The 24496-nt window shown below is 40.6% G+C and overlaps 1 protein-coding gene across 2 annotated transcripts in view; it reads left to right on the plus strand.

The window, feature by feature from the left end:
- Positions 1-24152, plus strand: part of LOC123752401 (probable cytochrome P450 49a1) — a 315070-nt gene extending 290918 nt beyond the window's left edge. Inside the window, exons 9-11 of one of the 2 annotated variants that reach the window (XM_069334722.1) lie at positions 15439-15517; positions 23553-23756; positions 23914-24152. In XM_069334722.1, the coding sequence (XP_069190823.1) occupies positions 15439-15517; positions 23553-23756; positions 23914-24021 (391 nt within the window). In that variant the 3' untranslated portion in view covers positions 24022-24152. The remainder of the gene's footprint in view (positions 1-15438; positions 15518-23552; positions 23757-23913) is intronic. The other variant, XM_069334723.1, reaches the window with a different exon arrangement.
- Positions 24153-24496: the final 344 nt, after the last annotated feature.

A 24496-nucleotide genomic window follows, 5' to 3' on the forward strand; every position in this document is an offset into this window, starting at 1 on the left:
GAACCAAGAACAGAATGTTCTTAGTTCTTATGTTCTCATGTTTCACCCCCATTTATCCCTTATGTATCCCCCCATGTTTTCACCTTTATTGTCTTATCACCTGACCCAGTGCGGGGTATAAATCAACCAGTCCTGAAAATTCTTTTCACTTGAGAATGAACCATGGAGGTTCGAAACGTTGTGCAAATAGAGGGATAGAAGCCCTAAATCAGAAGATAGTAAATACAGAATATATATATATATATATATATATATATATATATATATATATATATATATATATATATATATATATATATTTTATTAAATATGACCGAAAAAGTAAGATTAATAATTCTAACACGAATTTTCTCAATCTTTCGTACATTATGCTTCACTGTTGGAGGTAAATCAAAAATCACTTCTCCAAAATTCATTTTTATTTCTAGTCTGACGCGACACGGGCGCGTTTCGTAAAACTTATTACATTTTCAAAGACTTCACAAATACACAACTGATTAGAACTTGCGTTTCCCTGATTTTATATCTACATTTGAGTGAGGTGGGAAGGGTGATGTGGCATTACATTTGAGTAAGGTGGGAAGGATGATGTGGCATTAGAGGATATTAATAGGGTATTAAAAGTATCAACACAAGACAGAACACGAAACAATGGATATTGAATAGAAGTGTTTGTAGAAAGCCTATTGGTCCATATTTCTTGATGCTTCTATATTGGAGCGGAGTCTTGAGGTGGGTAGAATATAGTTGTGCAATAATTGGCTGTTGATTGCTGGTGTTGACTTCTTGATGTGTAGTGCCTCGCAAACGTCGAGCCGCCTGCTATCGCTGTATCTATCGATGATTTCTGTGTTGTTTACTAGGATTTCTCTGGCGATGGTTTGGTTATGGGAAGAGATTATATGTTCCTTAATGGAGCCCTGTTGTTTATGCATCGTTAAACGCCTAGAAAGAGATGTTGTTGTCTTGCCTATATACTGGGTTTTTTGGAGCTTACAGTCCCCAAGTGGGCATTTGAAGGCATAGACGACGTTAGTCTCTTTTAAAGTGTTCTGTTTCGTGTCTGGAGAGTTTCTCATGAGTAGGCTGGCCGTTTTTCTGGTTTTATAGTAAATCGTCAGTTGTATCCTCTGATTTTTGTCTGTAGGGATAACGTTTCTATTAACAATATCTTTCAGGACCCTTTCCTCTGTTTTATGAGCTGTGGAAAAGAAGTTCCTGTAAAATAGTCTAATAGGGGGTATAGGTGTTGTGTTAGTTGTCTCTTCGGAGGTTGCATGGCTTTTCACTTTCCTTCTTATGATGTCTTCGATGAAACCATTGGAGAAGCCGTTATTGACTAGAACCTGCCTTACCCTACAGAGTTCTTCGTCGACTTGCTTCCATTCTGAGCTGTGGCTGAGAGCACGGTCGACGTATGCGTTAACAACACTCCTCTTGTACCTGTCAGGGCAGTCGCTGTTGGCATTTAGGCACATTCCTATGTTTGTTTCCTTTGTGTAGACTGCAGTGTGGAAACCTCCGCCCTTTTCCATGACTGTTACATCTAGAAAAGGCAGCTTCCCATCCTTTTCCGTCTCGTAAGTGAAACGCAGCACGGAACTCTGCTCAAATGCCTCCTTCAGCTCCTGCAGATGTCTGACATCAGGTACCTGTGTAAAAATGTCGTCAACATACCTGCAGTATATGGCCGGTTTCAAGTTCATGTCGACTAAGACTTTTTGCTCGATGGTACCCATGTAGAAGTTTGCAAACAGGACACCTAGGGGAGAACCCATAGCGACCCCAAAAATCAGAGGATACAACTGACGATTTACTATAAAACCAGAAAAACGGCCAGCCTACTCATGAGAAACTCTCCAGACACGAAACAGAACACTTTAAAAGAGACTAACGTCGTCTATGCCTTCAAATGCCCACTTGGGGACTGTAAGCTCCAAAAAACCCAGTATATAGGCAAGACAACAACATCTCTTTCTAGGCGTTTAACGATGCATAAACAACAGGGCTCCATTAAGGAACATATAATCTCTTCCCATAACCAAACCATCGCCAGAGAAATCCTAGTAAACAACACAGAAATCATCGATAGATACAGCGATAGCAGGCGGCTCGACGTTTGCGAGGCACTACACATCAAGAAGTCAACACCAGCAATCAACAGCCAATTATTGCACAACTATATTCTACCCACCTCAAGACTCCGCTCCAATATAGAAGCATCAAGAAATATGGACCAATAGGCTTTCTACAAACACTTCTATTCAGTATCCATTGTTTCGTGTTCTGTCTTGTGTTGATACTTTTAATACCCTATTAATATCCTCTAATGCCACATCATCCTTCCCACCTTACTCAAATGTAATGCCACATCACCCTTCCCACCTCACTCAAATGTAGATATAGAATCAGGGAAACGCAAGTTCTAATCAGTTGTGTATTTGTGAAGTCTTTGAAAATGTAATAAGTTTTACGAAACGCGCCCGTGTCGCGTCAGACTAGAAATAAAAATGAATTTTGGAGAAGTGATTTTTGATTTACCTCCAACAGTGAAGCATAATGTACGAAAGATTGAGAAAATTCGTGTTAGAATTATTAATCTTACTTTTTCGGTCATATTTAATAAAATATGTCTACAGGAAAGACTGCTACCAAAATATACTAATATATATATATATATATATATATATTATATATTATATATATATAATATATATATATATATATATATATATATATATATATATATATATATATATATATATATATATATATATATATATATGTCGTACCTAACAGCCAGAATGCACTTCTCAGCTTAATATGCAAGGCCCGATTTGCCTAATAATCCAAGTTTTCCTGAATTATTATATTTTCTCTAATTTTTTCTTATGAAATGATAAAGCTACCCATTTCGTTATGTATGAGGTAATTTTTTTTTATTGCAGTTAAAATTAACGTAGATATATGACCGAACCTAACCAACCTTACCTAACCTAACCTATCTTTATTGGTTAGGTTAGGTTAGGTAGCAGAAAAAGTTAGGTTAGGTTAGGTTAGGTAGGTTAGGTAGTCGAAAAACAATTAATTCGTGAAAACTGGGCTTATTAGGCAAATCGGGCCTTGCATAGTAGGCTGAGAAGTGCGTTCTGGCTATTAGGTACGACATATATATATATATATATATATATATATATATATATATATATATATATATATATATATATATATATATATATATATATATATGTGTGTGTGTGTGTGTGTATCACGAAAATAAACACGTGATTAAGAATGTGACAATGTCAGACCACGGAGGAAAATGAAACAGGAATTTCCTTAAGTACTTTCGTATATTAAATACATCTTCAGAAGGAATGTATGTATATATATATATATATATATATATATATATATATATATATATATATATATATATATATATATATATATATATATATTATGATATCTTGTCCTCGATCCAAGGAGCACAGTCTGAGTTCATTGAGTTTTTCCCAGTAGTTTTAAGGTTTTACGATTTGTATTCATTTAGTAAACATTCTTTTCACAATTTCCAGTGCTGCACTCCCGCCTACCTTCAAAGGGGATGTCAGACTCAGCAATATTTTGTTAAAAATAACACCAATGACAAACTCAGCCTAGGTTCCAAACTCAGAGTAATGTAATGAGTAATGTCACTGGTGTGGCATCCCCCCCCTCCCCGCTCAGCTCGTTGTCGCCGTGTGGGGGCTTCGTGGGCGGCTGCCGGAGTGTGATGCTCCTTAGGACAGTCCTCTGTCCTTTTCTAGCCTTGTGCTCCTGTGCCGTCCTCTCCAATTCTGCTGGGCACCTTTTCCTTTTCCTTCTGTTTCGTTTTTCTCCCCCCTCTTCTCCTATCTGCTTGCCGTTTCCTGCCGACCTTTTGCTCGTTCTGGTTCTTCCATGGACTTCTTCTATTTTGACGCCCGGGTGCTTGAGGAGGCATACTCATGCACCCGTAGAACTGCAGTACCCGACGTCGAGAGCGAGGGGAACCTTTTATTGTCAATCCCCACTTCGTCACTGAACCCGATCTCGACGGACTGTTGGTTTCTTAAGGTGGCGTTTGTGGGGCGTATACTCACGACGCACCCCTAGGAGGCCCCGACAAGATCGGCGATAGCTTCTTGTTGGGTGTCCTGCCTCTAATTGTGGCTCCATGGTGGGTGTGGGGGCACATTCGTGAGTGAATTCTTCTTTTCGTCAAGATGATAACCCCTGTTTCGGCTGCTTCTGGCTTACCTTCTCAGGCTCGTGGGGTGGGCGACCAAGCCCCCGAGTCGGTCCGTATTGGAAGACCGGGCTCTGTAGCCTCCGCTGCATTGGGCCCCGACCTTGCTCCTCCTTTGGCCTCTCTGACTCCTTCCCCTGGCTCCCCTCCCTCCTCTGTGGTTGGGTCGAGCCCCAAGCCCCCAGTGGTGACTACCTCGTCCCCTGGCGCGGCTCCTTCTCTAGTTGTAACTACTGCGCCTTTTAACCCCTCTCTCTCTGGGGGTTCTCACCGCCGTCCTCGTCACGGCCGCCCTCGCTCGATTCCTTCCAGTTTTGCTACCTATCAAGCCTTGTTTGGTCCTGCTTCGTGGGCCAAATATTTTGATCTCCTCCCTCTTGATTCTGCGCCTCCTGACGATTTCTCCCTTCATCGACATCTCATTGATTCCGTGGATGCCTCCATTACTTTCAACCCCACTCGTCTCGGTACACGTGTCGTTGCTGCTCCTTCTCAGGATGCTGCTTCCCGCTTGGCTGCCTTATCCTGCCTCGGGGAGACCCCCCGTTCGGGTCTCGAAGAACGCTCAGTTGAATGCCAGTGTTGGCACTATTTTGCTCCCGCCCCATGTTGCAACCGGTGTTCGGGACCTGCGCGACTGCCACGACGATATTCGACATATCCTCGCTGCCCAGGGCCATTCTATTCTCCAGGTGGACACGTTTACTCGTCCCCCTCGTGGTAGTCGCCGTCAACCCCTCCGGGTTGTGAAGATTACCTTTGATGGTAGGACCCTTCCACCCTCTGTCATTCTTGCTGGTGCCAGGTGCTCTGTCCAGGAGTACATTCCTTCTCCTCGGCTCTGCAACAAGTGCTGGAGGTTTCGGCATGGTGCCCTCCGCTGCTCCGGGACTGTCTCTCTCTGTCCTTTGTGTGGTGGCGAAGGTCACTCTAAGTCGGAGTGCACTTCTCCCCAGGCTCGTTGCCTCAACTGCGGTGAGGCCCATCCTACCTTCTCCCGTGCGTGTGTCCATTACAAGCTTGAGGCAGCCGTCCTCAACCTGAAGCACCGGGAGCGTTTATCTTTTCCTGAGGCGAGGCGCCAGGTTCGCCGGCTCCCGCCTTATGCTAATATCTCTTATGCTCGCGTGTTGCGCTCTTCCTCTCCTCGTCCTTCCCGCCTTCCTCAGACTCACAACCGTTTCCGGGCCTTGGACCCTGATGCGCCCACTGCCCCCTCCTCTGTTCCTTTGGGTTCTCTCCCGAACGATCCTCCTCCTGGTCCTCTGTCTGGGGTTCCCCTTCCTTCTACCCAGTCTGTCGTGTCTTCTGTGTCTTCTTCCTCGTCCCCCTCCGATCCTCCTTCCCATCCTCTTCCTCCATCTATCGGCTCTCCCCACCGCCTGTCGGTGCGGGCGGATGTCCATCGCTCTCCTAACGGCCGTCGTGTGTGCTCTCGTTCGGCTTCTCCTGTTGAGACACTGGAATCCGTTTCCCGGTACGTAGTTGCTGGGACACCGGTCTCTTTAAGTCAGAAGCGTAAGCCTGGCTCCTCTCCTTCCTCTTCTCCGGCGGGTAAGAAGGCTTCGCTTTCTTCCTCAGCTCCTCCTTCTGGCTTTGTTGCTCCTTCCCCTCCCGTTTCAGTGCTTGCGCCCCCTGTTCCTGCTATGGAGGTTTCTTTGGCCCCTGCTTCCCTTTCGGTTGCTGCTCTTGCTGGGGTGCGCTCCCCTCTTTCTACTCCCCCTCCTCCTGCTGCTGTCCTTGACGGCTCCTCTCCGTTGTCTCCTCCTCTTCCTCCTCCTCCTCCTCCTCCTCCAGACCCTGCCCGCCCACCTCTGATCTGTTCTCCCGTTTCCTTCCCTCCGTCTTTGCTCAGTTTACCCATGCCCCCTAACCCTGACTTTGCTGACCCTGATCCCGACCCTGATATTCTTTAACGTGCTCTGTTGCTCTTTCGCCTTTGTTTCTTCCTTGTTCTCTGTTTTTGTCCTTTCTCTTCTCGTCGTTGTCCATTCTTCAATGGAACGTTCGAGGTTATTACGCCAATTTCCTCGAACTCCAACTTCTGATTTCGCGGTTTTCGCCCCTTTGTGTCTGTCTCCAGGAGCCAATGCTTGGTGCTCGTCCTGGTCGTTTTCGTGGCTATTCCTTTCTCTCCCCCCCCCCCCCCCAGCCATTGCTGGGGCCTCTAATTCTTCTGCTCTCTTGATTCGGGCTGATGTTCCCTTTGTTCCTTTACTTTTTCCTTCGCCTCTCCATTGTTCTGCTGCTCGTATCTTTGTGGGGAAATGGTACACAGTTTGTTCTATTTATCTCCCCCCGAGTGTCCCGCTCTCTCTTCCTGATTTGAAACACCTCCTGGACTCCTTGCCGGAGCCTGTGCTCCTGCTGGGTGACTTCAATTGTCGTCATTCTCTTTGGGGTGACGTTCTGACGAATACCCGGGGTCGCCTCCTTGAGCCGTTTCTCCTCTCTTCTTCCCTGTCTCTTCTGAATTCTGGTGAGCCCACTCATTTGGACTCTCGGACTCGCACCCTTTCTTTTCTTGATCTTTCTCTCTGCTCTTCTTCTCTTTACTTAGATTTAACGTGGCAGGTTCTTGATGACCTCCATGGAAGTGATCATTTCCCCATCCTTGTTTCCTTTTTCTCTTTTCGCCCTTCCCTCTCTTTCCCTAGGTGGCAGTTTGCTAAGGCAGACTGGACCCTATTTACCCTCAGTGCTGCTCTCCCTGACCTCTCCCTTCTGCCTCTCTCTCGCGCTCTCCTCCTTTTTCATGACACTGTCTTCAACGCTGCCCTCCGCTCTATTCCTCGCTCTTCCTCTCGGGGTCCACGGAAGTGCGTTCCCTGGTGGAATGCGGACTGTGCTCGGGCTGTCCGCTGTAAGCGTGCAGCCTGGAAGAGGCACCGCCGTGGGCAGACGACCGATTCTTTTCTTTTCTTTCGGAAAGCGAGTGCGGTGGCCCGTAGGGCCATCCGTACGGCTAAACGTGAATGTTGGGCATCTTATGTCTCAACAATTACGTCCGAGACCCCTCTGGCCCAGATCTGGAAGCGTATCCGCAAGATAGCGGGTAAGTTCGTTCCCGATGTTTCACCGGTCCTTCACCTCCATGATACTCTTGTGGCGGACCCGTTGCAGGTCGCTTCCGAACTGGGTTCCCACTTTTCTTCTGTTAGCTCTGGTTTTCATCTTCCCCAATCTTTCCTTCTTCGTAAACCTGTCCTTGAGTCTCATCCTTTAGATTTCTGCACTCATCTTCAGCTTCCCTATAATGATCCCTTCTCTCTCTCTGAACTTCGTTCTGCCCTGGCCCTCTGCGGTTCTAAGGCGGCGGGCTCCGATGGTATTCATTATGAGATGCTTCGCCATCTCCCTCCGAGCACGTCTCAGTATTTACTGAGTCTGTATAATCGGATCTGGGAGTCGACATCAGTTCCTGAGGACTGGCTCGATGCCGTTGTCCTCCCTGTTCGCAAACCGGGGTCTCTGGGTACTTCCCCTAAGGACTTTCGCCCTATTGCTCTCACAAGTTGTCTGCAAACTCTTTGAACGTATGGTTCACGTTCGTCTGATGTGGTTCCTGGAACACCATCACCTCCTCTCCCCTTCTCAATTTGGTTTCCGCAAGTGCCGCAGCACGACAGATGTCCTGGTGAACTTGGAGGTCTATATTCGTACTGCTTTTGCTGCGAAGACCTCCGTTGTTGCCGTCCTTTTTGACCTAGAAAAGGCTTACGACACCACTTGGCGTTCTCATATCCTATCTCAACTTCATTCTTTTGGCCTTCGTGGTCATCTCCCTCTCTTCCTCCGCAGCTTCCTCTCTCGTCGTTCCTTTCGGGTGCGCCTTGGTACCGCTCTCTCTCCCTCTTTTCAGCAATACGAAGGTGTGCCCCAGGGTAGTGTTCTGAGCACTACTCTTTTTTCTTGTTGCCCTCAATGGTCTTCTTTCCTCTCTTCCTTCTGGTGTCTTCTCCGCTCTCTATGTCGATGATCTTACCCTTTGTTGTCAGGGTGATGATTCGCCTCTCCTTCAACGCCGGCTTCAACTTGCAATTGATGCCGTGTCGTCTTGGGCCACAGGTCATGGCTTCAAGTTCTCTACTTCTAAGACTTGTGCCATGACTTTTACGCGGAAACGGGTTGTTCTTCGTCCCTCTTTGTCACTTTATGGTCATCCCCTTGAATACAAAGATTCCGCGAAGCTTTTGGGGTTATTCCTTGACACTCGTTTGTCTTGGTCTCCCCATATCTCTTACCTCCGTGTTGAGTGCTCTAAGGCCCTTACCCTCCTTCGGGTCTTGTCCCATACTTCTTGGGGGGCAGATAGGCGCACTCTCCTTGCTTTACATTCCTCTCTCGTCCTGTCTAAGCTCGATTATGGTTGCCCTGCTTACTCGTCTGCTTCTCCTTCTACTCTTCGCCGTCTTGATGCTTTGCACCATACTGGGTTGCGCCTCAGTTCTGGTGCCTTTCGTTCGACTCCCATCCTTAGCTTATATGTTGACACTGGCTTCCTGTCTCTCCAGGACCGCCGTGATCGCTACTGTCTTCGCTATCTTGCGCGGTCCTTGAAACATCCTTCCTCTCGCCTCTGTCGTGCTTTAACTTTTACCCCTCCTGCGGTTCCTGTTCCTCTTCACCACCTCCCTCTTTCTGTCCGGTTATCTCGCCTACAGGATTCTCTCTCCGTTCGTATTTCTGATGTTTCTCCTCGTGTTGTTCCTTCTTTGCCCCCGTGGAGGGTCCCTCTTCCGCGGTTTTGTACTTCCTTGACCCGTATCACTAAAGCTTTTACCCCTCCTACGGTTCTAAAACGCCTTTTCCTCGAGCACTTTTCTTCTCACTCCCGCTCCGTTTCTGTCTTCACCGATGGGTCTAAGTCAGCGGACGGTGTTGGCTACTCTGTTGTTTTTCCTGATCGCACTTATATGTGTCGCTTGCCTCCGGAGACTAGCATCTTTACAGCGGAACTTTATGCTATTCTCTATGCACTTCGTCTCCTGCTTTCTCGTTGTCAGTCTTCCTTTGTGGTTGTTGTTGACTCTCGTAGTGCCCTCATGGCTCTCGGGTCCTTTAATCCGGTTCATCCAGTAGTTGTCGAGATCCAGCATTGGCTGTTTCTCGTTCACAGTAAATTTAAGTCGGTTGAGTTTTGTTGGGTTCCCAGCCATATTGGTGTGTCTTTAAATGAGCGTGCGGATGCTGCCGCTAAGGAAGCTGTCCGCTCTTGTCCCATCTCTCGTAAAGGCATTCCGTATTCCGACTTTTACCCGGTTATCCATTCCTCAGTCCTTACCCGTTGGCAGGCTTCTTGGTTGTCTGTTACTGGTAACAAGCTACGTACTCTTAAATGTTGTGTTTCCTCGTGGCCGTCCTCCTTCCACCGTAACCGGCGGTGGGAAACAGCTCTGGCGAGGTTGCATATTGGCCATACTCGCTTAACCCATGGTCACTTGATGGAGCGCCGCCCTGCTCCTTATTGTCCTAGTTGCATTGTCCCTCTTACGGTCGTGCATGTCCTTCTTGAATGTCCTGACTTCCAGGACGAGCGTGTGTCTTGCTTTCCGACCGCCCCTCGCGGTCACCTGTCCCCGATAGAATTCTTGGTGACTCGGATACTTTTGATATCGTTCGCCTTATGCGTTTTTGTTCTCGTATTGGCATCCTTGGTGATATTTAGCGCCCTCTGATTATTTTGCGTATTTGATGGTGCTACATAGCCTTCCCGGTTTGGTGCCTTCTTTTGATAATTACTTACTTACTTGGTGTGGCATCCCTTGTTTTTAAGGTTCCCATTGTCGATCCAATAAATTCCTTGGGTGTTACAATGTTGCTTTAATAATATCTCTAAATGTTAGATCTTTCAACAGTATTACTTCCAGACTTTTGATTTGATCACTAACTTCAATTACAATATTTTATTACTAGTTTTTACCTTATACTCCGTATAAGGTTTTCGTTTTTACTGTACTAAAATAATTGTAATGTGTCACTCTTAAACATCATATTATTTTCCGATGCTTATTGGATGATGTTGTTAATATTATGGTTAAAGTTCTCTTGAAACTTTCCAGGAGACTATATTCATACTTATTTTAGTATCATCAGCGAAGGATGACACAAAACAGTGGCTTGCATTCCTGTCCAGGCCTTATCTTAGGAGGAATAGGGAAAAACAATGGCATGAAGACTGTACTTTGTGGAAGTGAGCTTCGCATAGAACTCAGGCTAGGTTTTATTTGATTTATTGCCACTCTTACTAATATCTTCATTAGAAAATTTAAGATCCACCTCTCTGTCTTTCATTTTATGAGCTATTATTCTTTAGTATTGTCACATTTATGCAATACTTTGTAAAGTCTGTGTATCATCAGTAGTTTGGTTTATCTAATGTCACTGTATTTTTGTCATAGTTATCAAGTAGTTGTGACTCATCTTCTTGCTAATAAACTGTGTTGACGTGGATTGTATAACTCAGTCATTTTTCATTTAACTTGTAAGTTGCTTCTGAGCACCATTTCAAAACCTTTAATGATGTGTAATGGTTGTGTGACCAGTCTTTAGCTTTACCCAAATTTTTACTGCATTCCTTGGTAAGTGGGGCGATGTCCGTAGCTTTTAAAGTTAATAGGATGTCAGTTGTCTCAAGACTTTTCCTACAAATTATACTAAGTGTCAGTGCTTATGATATTTTCTCTATAAACAATGAATTCTAGAAATCTGGCCCAGGAGTTTTAGTTTCGAAGGCAGAAGTTTTCATAGTAATATCCGATCTCTGAGTATTCCACTTTCTTTGTGTTTATTGCATTAATAAACATAAATATAGATTGTTCTTTCAGGATTTCGCTCACTTCGTTATCACCTTCCAAAGAATGCCTAATAATTCATACTCTATTTTGTCCTAGTCAGTGTCCCGATTGTTGATGTCATATATATTTAATGCTTCCTCCTGTGCTCCCTCCTTCCTCCTAAAATATGTGCTTTTAGTATGCTATAAATATATATATTTGTTTTTACTTCAATGGTGTTTTGTGGTCTGAGTAAGTCGTATATGAATTAGTGAGTTTCTAGATAAGTTCTTCATTATTCGTCAGTTTGACTGCTGTTCTCTATTGTAAGCCCAATAATTTGTTGGATCAGTGTGAACTTGTAATTATATCGCGTTAGTTTCCTGGTGTGTTCATCTTGTTCTCTACTGCATACTGTTATTGGACCAGTAAAATATTATTTTACATCATGTTACAAATCAATCACCGAAGAGGATAATACTCGCTTCTGAGGATTCTATGTTTTCTTGCCAGTTCTCACTATTTTCTTATCTGTTCAGCAAATGTTTAGACTGCTGCATTTGAGGGATTAGCATATTACTGCAATTACTAAGTTTTTATTTTCAAATTTGATACCCAATATTTCCACTACATCAGGAGCTGATCTAAATTCTGTGCAGGTGAGCAAGTCTTTAACATTGCAACCTACTTCTCCATGCATCCTATTTATTCTGTTACATCTATAGATATTGTTATCTGGTAGCCAAAGCTATCTACCAATGTATGAGTTTTTGTGGAAGTGTAAAATACGTCATATCCCGCTGTAATGAGGCAATTTATAAGAACTTAGTTTTTTGCCCATATTAATTTAAGAGGCCTTATATATTAGGAAAGATACATAATTTGTCTCAGAACTATTTTAACTAGGAGGTTTTTCAGGTAGGTCCATTACTGTTCCAGTTTGCTCCATGGTGCGTGGAATTTTGAACCTACTCTGTTTGTTGCAGTGTTATTCCAGGTCGCTGATGCAGGGCTGTTTTGGGGGAGTCATAATTTTTATTGAAACTTATTGTGTGTTTCATTTATTCTACCAGTGTTTGGATGTAGCTGAAGGCTAATGATGTATTAGTGTAGACCGAGTGCAGTAATGAGGTTAATGATATGTTTTTGTGGACAAGTGTGGTACTTAAGAAAGTATTATGACTGTACGTGAGGGTTGTTACACTTTCCTGAAGATCCTATTTTTCGTGTCACTTTGCTCGACTTCTTAGTTCTGTTCATCTGAGTTACCAACATGATATATTCAAGGAAAAGTTGATTAATATGTAGGGGTTTCACACTTTTATCATCTTTGTGAGTTTAAAAATATTGGGATTTAGTCCATAAAAAGTTATACGACTATGCTAGATGAACAAGAGCCCGTCTAACGGTTTCTAGAAAGCCAACATGTAAAATTGGTTGGCTACCTTCAAAAAGTCTTTGAAAGATGTTAGACATCCATGACAGATTTTAGTTTTTTCTAGGTCCCTCTATTGTAACAACGTGTCTCAGAATGAAATGAAATTCAGGGCTCCAGGAGCCTTCCATCAAGCATAGTGGATAGCAGTGACAATATATTAACTTAAGTTGGTCCAATTTAATGGAAAACTGTAGTTGGCTGCTCGAGAATTTAAAAGGATAAGGAAAGTACCACATTTTGTCTGCCTCGTATATGTCTGCTTTTGTCGTGAGGCAATTGTGACTCAATACGAACCAAGGAAGGACTTGGACAAGATTCCGCTTCTGAACTGTTAGCCAGATAAAGATGCCAAGGAAAGTGTTTCGAAAGTGGATTAGAGATACTATCGGTTCCTGCCGGAAACAAATGTTCGATAGGCTTTCCTTGAAAGTATTACTCTGGTAGAGAAGGAAAAGATTTTCCGGAATTTGGAGTGGAAATGCCAGCATGGAAAAAATAATTTAAACAATTAGAGGAAAAAGCTGAATTTCATGGGAGACATTTGAACCACGTCGCCACCTGTCATATTATAACAGTTATTAAAGTTCCTTGACTGGAGACTTGTAGGGTTCCTGACCTGCGGGACTGTCCCAGAGAGGTGAGGAGAGGTCATAAACCCCACCTTGGGTGGTTTGAAAGGTTGGCGGGCTAATCTCTTTTTCCATGAAGTTTTCAGATTAAAGTCCGTTAATCCAACAGAAAAAGAAGGATAGAGCGGGTATGAAAGTAAGGACGAATCTGGTTAAATTTGGACCAAGTAGCTAAATCTAAAACAACAACCAACAGCTGTTTAGAGAGAGTGTGTGCTGTGTCTCAGACCAGACATGAGTCTGGGGTCTAGTGGTGGAATTCACTGGGAAGGGAGACTGACGATCTGGTGTCTACACGTAAGCCTCATCATTGTTGTATCTTGAGAGAGTACTGGTCCCTTATGTTCTAACATCACAAGTGTTGATCATTCTAAATGCCTTGATAGAGAAGATAGAGTAGGATCTTAATACTAAAACTAATTAATATATTTGTATTATTAAATTGTACATTCGTTCCTGCTTATTATTCCATAGAGAGTTGCCAGGCCCAAGTATTCTGTGGGAATTTCCGTAACTTTTGGTTACGATTGTCACAAGTTAAATTATCTTCTTCCCGCCCAAAATTATCAAAAGTGCTTTAGAATTATATGGATGCCATTGAATATTGGGAGTCGACTGTGTTCTCTCCCTCCTGTGCTAGTGTAAATATTCCGTGATAAGTCACAGTAGGTGATAGTCCGGGCACATTGCCCACCACCACCTAGAGTAATTAACATCTGGAACTCTCCCGTGATCGGTACCCTTCGACGTCGGTCACCGTAAGGTACTAATTTTCATCAAAGGCAAAGGTGTTGGCCGCATTAAGTAGGTTTATATTATATTTAAGTTAATCATAAATCGTAACGACTCTCTTAGTGTCGGTATGAGTGGTTATAGCCAGGTGGGTTGAGTTATAAATGATGAAATAAATAAAAACAAAGTATTATAAAACACAAAAATTCTTGGGATTGTTCTTGGTTGGCGAAATAGAAGAATATGAGAAAATCATTAAGAGCCATGAGGAGGATTCGGAATTATGCTCTGGGTTCTCCTAAGCAAACTCCTTAGACCACTACACCCCAACTTGGCCAAAAGCAATGCACCCTGGGATTCAACAGATTCTCCCAAGGGTTCCTCAGGTTTACACTGAAGCCTAACCAGGGTTTCACACAATTGCCTTCATGCACCCCTGGGTTGTAGTAAAAAAAATTAATCGCCTTCAGCATAAGAGGCTACAGTGTAAGTCCCATGAACCCAAGAGGATTCAGTTGAATTCAAAGATGCATTGCTTTTGACCATGTCATGCTGTAGTGGTCTAAGGCGTTTGTTTGCGAAATCCCAGAGCATAGATTCGAATCCTCTTCATGGCTCCTATTGACTTTTTCATTGATACATCATGTTAATGTGATTTCTTTGTGCAAGGAGGAATATTGCTAATGAGATGTGCTAAGAAGTTCCATCAATGCCCGTAAAGTTATGAATAACACTGCAGAAAGGGACATTGCCCTGATGTTCAACGAGTCCAATAAGGGATGAATAACAGAAGCAGTTTCTGTTCAGGATCACCAAGCAGAACAGAAAAGACATCACTAAGCGAACAAAAGCACAAGTTTCATCTTATGATTTTAACAAATGTAGTTAATATGACTATTATTAAGTTGTTTCATCTTTTTTAGGTTTAGTTATGTGGTTGTATTTTACAATAAAAGATTCATTGAGAATCTGGTTTCCTTAGTCGTAAAGATTATGCTATGTATTATTAATATACTATATATGAATTGGAGTAACATTTCAAAAATATCTTATTTTTTATAGTAGATATTAACTGTTCTTCCTTATGATTGGCATCGATGAGATGAAAAATATATTAGATTATAATTAGAATATTTTATATTATTACTATTAGGTCCAGTACATGTCTCAAAGATTAACATATGTCTCTTGTATTTTGGTTAATGGAGACAACTGGTTGTTCTGGACTTCTCCATTATGACAAGCCTGGGATTGATGTGAATATACATGTTGAACATATTGAAGAGATCTTTATATATAGGACTGTGATAATTGGATTATGAGGCATTATTCAAGTGATATTATTGTTAAAATTAACTTTCTATTTTAAAGCAATTGGCCTTTACAGAACCAATTATGGAAAAAAAATATTTACATTGTGGAGCTGATAGATATTAAAACTATTTTGAATTAACGACTAATTAAATGTAAACTTTAATTTATTAAGCAAATTTTTTAAAATATAAAGAGTACTAATTAGCAGAGTAACAGATGTTGCCTAATTAAATTATTTATTGTTTAAATGACTTAAAGTTATTGCGTTTTTTCTTACAGGATGTTACCCACAACCTCAGTTAATATTCGTAAACTTGAGAAGGACATTACACTTCAAGGCTACAGAGTCAAAGCTGGAGTGAGTAACAAACCTTCTTTGTTTGTTCTTCAAATAATTATGCATCAATACACAACCCTTCCCCAACACAGAACTTCGAAAACAAACACAAACTCTCGAACACGCACGCACACACACACACACACACACACACACACACACACACACACACACACACACACACACACACACACACACACACACACACACTCACGCTTGTAGAAATAGATCCTATCTGCTCGTCATGAGGGACTTCAATCATGGAAGGATAGACTGGGAGAACAAGGAAACACATGGCAGTGAGGATACATGGAGAGCTAAACTATTGGAGTTGGCGACAAGAGACACTTCTTAAGCCAGCATGTCAGGGAACCCCACAAGTATGAGAGGAAATGATGAACCATTGAGACTTGATCTATTCTTCACTCTGAACGACTCTGACATAAGGAATATCGGTTTCGAGGCCCCGGTAGGAATGAGCGACCACTGTGTACTGACCTTTGAGTATCTGGTTGAAGAAGGGTTAAGGATCTCAAGGAGGGGAACTGAAAACAAAAGGCTAGCATTCCGAAAGGAAAACTATGGGAGAGGAAAGGGAGATAAGAAAATTCCTAACAGATATAACATGGGAAACAGAGCTCAGGGGCAAGACGGCCTAAGACATGAAGGATTACATCACGCAGAAGTGTAAGGAGGCAGCAGACAAGTTTATCCCAGTCCAAAAGGAAAACAACAAAATGCAGTTGAAAAACACATGGTTTAATCAGATATGTAGGCTAGCTAAGCAACAAAGTAAAAGGGCGTGGAGAAACTATAGAAATAACAGGACACTCGAGAGTAAAGAAAGATACCAGAGTGCCTGGAATGAATTTGTCAGGTTCAGAAGAGAGGCAGAAGGATAATACGAAAATGACATCGCAAGCAAGGCAAAAACTCAACCTAAATTGCTGCACAGCCACATCAGGAGAAAAAACAACAGTAAAGGAACAGGTAATGAAACTGAAGATAGGGGCAAACAGATTCACTACAAACGACAAGGAAGTGTGCAAGGAACTAAATAAGAAATTCCAGGAGGTCTTCACATTAGAGCATAGGGAAGTTAAAGAGATAAGAGAGGGAATAGTTACCCAGGAACCACTAGCAGAGTTTGCTAGTGCTAGAGTTGCTAGAGTTGAATGTGACAAAGGGTATTGGCCCGGATGGAATCTCCTCATGGATACTAAAGGAAGGAGCAGAAGCACTCTGCCTGCCACTCTCCATAGTAGTCACAAATCACTGGTAACAGAGGAATTGCCAAAAATTTGGAAGATTGCTAATTTAGTCCCGATATACAAGAAGGGGGATACCCAGGAAGCACTTAACTACAGGCCAGTGTCCCTAACCTGCATACCATGCAAGCTGATGGAGAAGATTGTGCGAAAAAACTTGTGGAACATTTGGAGCTAAAGAACTTTGTAATACAGCATCAACATGGGTTCAGGGATGAAAAGTCCTGCCCTACAGGATTAATTGAATTCTCTGACCTGGCAACACAAATCAGGCAAGAGAGAGAGGGGTGGGCAGACCGCATATTTTTGGATTGCCAAAAAGCCTTTGACACAGTACCACACAAGAGGCTAATGAAAAAGCTGGAGATGCAGGCTGGAGTGAAAGGGAAGGTACTCCATTGGATAAAGGAGTACTTAGACAACATGAGACAATGAGTCAATGTGAGGGGTGAGGTCTCTGATTGGCGAGACGTTACAAGTGGAGTCCCCAGGGGTCAGTCCTTGGACCTATACTGTTTCTGATATATGTAAGTGACCTCCCAGAGGGTATAAACTCGTTTCTCTCAATGTTTGCTGATGATGCAAAAATTATGAGGAGGATTGAAAAAAAGGATGTTAGTAGGAGGCTACAAGATGACCTAGACTGACTGAATGAATGGTCCAACAAATGGCTGTTAAAGCTCAACCCGAGTAAATGGAAAGTAATGAAACTAGGCCGTGGAAACAGGATGCCAGACACAGGATACAGAATAGGAGATGAAGTACCTAATGAAACGGACAGAGAGAGAAAGATCTAGGAGTTGATATCACACCAAACTTGTCTCCTGAGGCCCACATAAAATGAATTACGTCTGCGGCATATGCGAGGCTGGCTAACATCAGAACAGCCTTCAGGAACCTGTGTAAGGAATCATTCAGAACCTTGTATACCACATATGTAAAACCAATCCTGGAGTATGCGGCCCCAGCATGGAACCCGTACCTTGTCAAGCACAAGACGAAGCTGGAAAAAGTTTAATGATATGCCACTAGACTAGTCCCAGAACTAAGAGGCAAAAGTTACGAGGAAAGGCTGCGGGAAATGCACCTTACGACACTGGAAGACAGAAGAGTAAGGGGAGACATGATCACTACCTACAAAATCCTCAGGGGAATCGACCGGGTAGACCAGGAAAAACTATTAAACACTGATGGTATGTGAACAAGGGGACACAGGTGCAAACTGAGTATCCACACAGTACCCTGAATACTGCCAGGAGCAATGCAACTGGTATGTAACAGGATACCTTAATCCACTAGACCATCATGACCAAACATAAGGAGGTGAGGAGCTCCAAGCAGTATGGGTTTGAGTCACTTCTGGGGTGTGAGTTTTCAGTTGGATATAGTCCTGGGGACCATTCAGGCTTGTTCGCATTTGTGTTCCTCACGTGTGCCCCAAAGAATGAGGTGATTTGATAAAATACTATGCCCAAGATTACCATCCGAGTGCCGGCGGGGGGGGGTCAAATACCTTCGGCTATCACCTCCTTATGTCTGGTCGTGATGGTCAAGTGGATTATATATATATATATATATATATATATATATATATATATATATATATATATATATATATATATATATATATATATATATATATGTCGTACCTAGTAGCCAGAATGCACTTCTCGGCCTACTATGCAAGGCCCGATTTGCCTAATAAGCCAAGTTTTCCTGAATTAATATATTTTTTCTAATTTTTTCTTATGAAATGATAAAGCTACCCAATTCATTATGTATGAGGTAAAAAAATTTTTATTGGAGTTAAAATTAATGTAGATATATGACCGAACCTAACCAACCCTACCTAACCTAACCTAACCTATCTCTATAGGTTAGGTTAGGTTAGGTAGCCGAAAAAGTTAAGTTAGGTTAGGTTAGGTAGGTTAGGTAGTCGAAAAACAATTAATTCATGAAAACTTGGCTTATTAGGCAAATCGGGCCTTGCATAGTAGGCTGAGAAGTGCGTTCTGGCTACTAGGTACGACATATGTATATATATATATATATATATATATATATATATATATATATATATATATATATATATATATATATATATATATATATGTATATATATATATATATGTATATATATATATATGTATATATATATATATACGTATATATATATACGTATATATATATATGTCGTACCGAGTAGCCAGAACGCACTTTTTTGCCTACTATGCAAGGCCCGATTTGCCTAATAAGCCAAGTTTTCATGAATTAATTGTTTTTCGACTACCTAACCTACCTAACCTAACCTAACATAACTTTTTCGGCTACCTAACCTAACCTAACCTATAAAGATAGGTTAGGTTAGGTTAGGTAGGGTTGGTTAGGTCTGGTCATATATCTACGTTGATTTTAACTCCAATAAAAAAAAATAACCTCATTCATAATGAAATGTGTAGCTTTATCATATCATAAGAAAAAAATTAGAGAAAATATATTAATTCAAGAAAACTTGGCTTATTAGGCAAATTGGGCCTTGCATAGTAGGCTGAGAAGTGCATTCTGGCTACTAGGTACGACATATACGTATATATACGCATACATATATATACGTATATATATATACGTATATATATATACGTATATATATGTATACATATATATACATATACATATATATATATGTACATATATATGTATATACATACGTATATATATAAATATACATATATATATATATACATATATATGTATATATATATATATTATTAAATATGACCGAAAAAGTAAGATTAATAATTCTAACACGAATTTTCTCAATCTTTCGTACATTACGCTTCACTGTTGGAGGTAAATCAAAAATCACTTCTCCAAAATTCATTTTTATTTCACCTATACCCCCTATTAGACTATTTTACAGGAACTTCTTTTCCACAGCTCATAAAACGGAGGAAAGGGTCCTGAAAGATATTATTAATAGAAACGTTATCCCTACAGACAAAAATCAGAGGATACAACTGACGATTTACTATAAAACCAGAAAAACGGCCAGCCTACTCATGAGAAACTCTCCAGACACAAAACAGAACGCTTTAAAAGAGACTAACGTCGTCTATGCCTTCAAATGCCCACTTGGGGACTGTAAGCTCCAAAAAACCCAGTATATAGGCAAGACAACAACATCTCTTTCTAGGCGTTTAACGATGCATAAGCAACAGGGCTCCATTAAGGAACATATAATCTCTTCCCATAACCAAACCATCGCCAGAGAAATCCTAGTAAACAACACAGAAATCATCGATAGATACAGCGATAGCAGGCGGCTTGACGTTTGCGAGGCACTACACATCAAGAAGTCAACACCAGCAATCAACAGCCAATTATTGCACAACTATATTCTACCCACCTCAAGACTCCGCTCCAATATAGAAGCATCAAGAAATATGGACCAATAGGCTTTCTACAAACACTTCTATTCAATACCCATTGTTTCTGTTCTGTCTTGTGTTGATACTTTTAATACCCTATTAATATCCTGTTCTGTCTTGTGTTAATGCCACATCACCCTTCCCACCTCACTCAAATGTAGATATAATATCAGAGAGACGTAAGTTCTAATCAGTTGTGTATTTGTGAAGTCTTTGAAAATGTAATAAGTTTTACGAAACGCGCCCGTGTCGCGTCAGACTAGAAATAAAAATGAATTTTGGAGAATAGATTTTTGATTTACCTCCAACAGTGAAGCGTAATGTACGAAAGATTGAGAAAATTCGTGTTAGAATTATTAATCTTACTTTTTCGGTCATATTTAATAATATATGTCTACAGGAGAGACTGCTACCAAAATATACTAATATATATATATATATATATATATATATATATATATATATATATATATATATATATATATATATGTCGTACCTAGTAGCCAGAACGCACTTCTCAGCCTACTATGCAAGGCCCGATTTGCCTAATAAGCCAAGTTTTCTTGAATTAATATATTTGTTCAAATATTTTTCTTATGAAATGATAAAGTTACCCATTTCATTATGTATGAGGTCAATTTTTTTTATTGGAGTTAAAATTAACGTAGATATATGACTGAACCTAACCAACCCTACCTAACCTAACCTAACCTATCTTTATAGGTTAGTTTAGGTTAGGTAGCCGAAAAAAAGTAGGTTAGGTTAGGTTAGGTAGGTTAGGTAGTCGAAAAAACATTAATTCATGAAAACTTGGCTTATTAGGCAAATCGGGCGCTGCATAGTAGGCTGAGAAGTGCGTTCTGGCTACTAGGTACGACATATATATATATATATATATATATATATATATATATATATATATATATATATATATATATATATATATATATATTGTGTATTTATTATTTTCTGGTTTAGGGCTTCTATCCCTCTAACTATTTTCTTAGCATCAGGGCTTAATTGGAATAGGAGTTCTACTCAGATGAACTAATTGACCTAAAAAGACACCTAGAGAGAGAGTCAGTACTCCGATTTACACATGAAAATAGTGAAAATAACAGTCTGCCATTCTTGGATGTACTAATAACAAAAACAGGAACCTCTTTAAGCACCAACGTATATACCAAGCCCACCAACATAGGATTATGCCTGAACGGTAGAAGTGAGTGCCCCCAAAGATACAAAGCCAGTGTTCTCAATGCTTATATTCGTCGAGCGCTTACCCACTGCTCTGAATGGAGCAACGTGAGTAGAGAGTTTGAAAGAGTAACTCAGGTATTGGTGAACAACGGATATAGCAACGCGGAAATAAACGCTGCTATAAGAAGACACTTGGACCGTTGGTATAATTCAGAACCTAGAACAGAAACCACAACACCCCCAATAAAATTATATTACAAATCAACCATGCACAGTGAACATATAAAAGAGGAAAGAATAATGAAAGAAATAATCCGTAAAGGAGTAAAAAGCACTACTCCTAACCATAACATAAACCTGATAATATTCTACAAAACCAAGAAGACTTCCGAACTCCTTATCAAAAACAGCCCGAAGCCGACGGAGAACCCTCTACAGCAGTCAAGCGTTGTATACATGTATACTTGCCCCCACGAAGGATGTAACCTTCAATGTAAGTACATAGGTATGACGTCGACCAAGCTGACGAGGCGTTTGACATGCCATCTTCAATCTGGTGCCCCTAGGAATCACATGAGACAAGCCCATGACATTACTCTAACAAGAGAAATGTTGAACAAGAATACTTGCATAATAGACAAAACCCAAGATTCAAGAAGATTACAAATTCTTGAGGCAATTCACATAAGAATAGAGCGACCTACCATGAACACCCAAATCACGGAACTATTTACTCTACCCACCATGAGAGTAAGGACAAGACAAGAACATATCGATGCCAACACAGAAGACAATGTCCAACATAACAGGCCAATTACACTGGATTAATCTTTGTGTTTAGATAGGAGATGCCTCGTATGGGCCAATACGCCTTCTGCAGCCCCTATGTTTATCCCTTATGTATCCCCCCATGTTTTTCACCTTCATTGTATTATCACCTGACCTAATGCGGGTATAAAATCAACTAGTATTGTAAGATCTGTTCACTTGAGAATGAACCATGGAGGTTCGAAACGTCGTGCAAATTATACAAATAAGTGTAATACACTATATATATATATATATATATATATATATATATATATATATATATATATATATATATATATATATACATATATATATATATATGATATATATATATATATATATATATATATATATATATATATATATATATATATATATATACGTATATATATATATATGTCGTACCTAGTAGCCAGAACTCACTTTCTGAGTGAGTCACTTTCTGAGTATGAGGTCAATTTTTTTTTATTGGAGTTAAAATTAATGTAGATATATGACCGAACCTAGCCAACCCTACCTAACCTAACCTAACCTATCTTTATAGGTTAGGTTTGGTTAGGTAGCCGAAAAAGTTAGGTTAGGTTAGGTAGGTTAGGTAGTCGAAAAGCAATTAATTCATGAAAACTTGGCTTATTAGGCAAATTGGGCCTTGCATAGTAGGCTGATAAGTGCGTTCTGGCTACTAGGTACGACATATATATATATATATATATATATATATATATATATATATATATATATATATATATATATATATATATATATATATATATATATGTTTGTATGTATGTGTGTGTGTGTGTGTAAATACGTAAATAATGAAGATATTAACACGTGGTGGACAATGTGACAGTGTCAGAACACGAAGGAATGATTAGGACAGGAATTTCCTTAACTACTTTTGTATTTAATAATACATCTCCAGAAGGATTCCCAGACGCTTGTTTACATGTATACGAGTGTGTGTGCATTGCCAACCGAGCGAACAGTAATTACATTTGTCATTTATTTATTGTATTTAATACTGTTCATTTGAGAGCGATTTTTGTACATATTGGAGCTATCATTTAATGCATGAATCATAAGTGAAGTTCATCAGAGTTAGAGCGGCGTCTGTGAATATATCCTGCTTATCTTGCTATGTGTGTTTATTATTTCTAGAGTTTAATGCGAAAAGTTCAATATACTTTCTGAAGTATAAGTTTCCCTTTCTGTTAAGCTAACTAGGCTGGAATGGTACTTGGTGTAACTAAATCATATAAGTAAAGTTTTACTTAAGTGTTGAGTCGATTTAGCAGATGGTTCTTCTATTATTGCAATGCTATCACTAAGGATGTTGGTCTTTGACAGACTAAAGTGTTTGTCAGCATGAAGGAATCTGGCATGATGGAGGAATACTTTCCCCGGGCGACGGAGTTCCTTCCCGAGCGCTGGATGAGGGACCACCCGGATCGTCTCAATAACCAATACGCCTCAATACCCTTCTCTGTGGGCACCCGCATGTGTGTGGGGAGGAGGCTCGCTGAACAGGAGCTTTACGTCTTCCTCGCTAGGGTAAGTGTCAGGAGTAACTAACACCTGTCTTGATCCCAACCTTTCTCTTATTAGATGCTTCACTTCATCCTACAGATATATTTAAGAGAGTATTTTATCCTAAACAGATGTTCCAATTTATAATATGTGTTTAAAAAATGTACATCTTTTTTTACAGCTGTTCTTGAAGTATAATTTGGAGTACAAGTACAGTGAGTGGGATCCAGTGTTGAAGCCTCTATACAAACCTGACAAGCCACAAAACTTTACCATGACTGAGCGTTGATGAGCTCTCGTCCTCTCGTGTTTCACTGTTTTCAAAATACGCTATTTTCGTTGTGTTTGCAAAGTGAATCCGTGCAGAATATACTCTTTCATATATTAAATAAAATTAAAGGTTAAACAATCACTTCAGTTTTGTAATACATACATACATATATATATATATATATATATATATATATATATATATATATATATATATATATATATATATATATATACATATATGTCGTACCTAGTAGCCAGAACGCACCTCTCAGCCTACTATACTAGGCCCGATTTGCCTAATAGGCCAAGTTTTCATGAATTAATTGTTTTTCGACTACCTAACCTACCTAACCTAACCTAACCTAACTTTTTCGGCTACCTAACCTAACATAACCTATAAAGATAGGTTAGGTTAGGTTAGGTAGGGTTGGTTAGGTTCGGTCATATATCTACGTTAATTTTAACTCCAATAAAAAAAATTGACCTCATAC

This window comes from Procambarus clarkii, chromosome 31 (assembly GCF_040958095.1).
Source record: "Procambarus clarkii isolate CNS0578487 chromosome 31, FALCON_Pclarkii_2.0, whole genome shotgun sequence".
NCBI classification, from domain to species: Eukaryota; Metazoa; Arthropoda; class Malacostraca; order Decapoda; family Cambaridae; genus Procambarus; species Procambarus clarkii.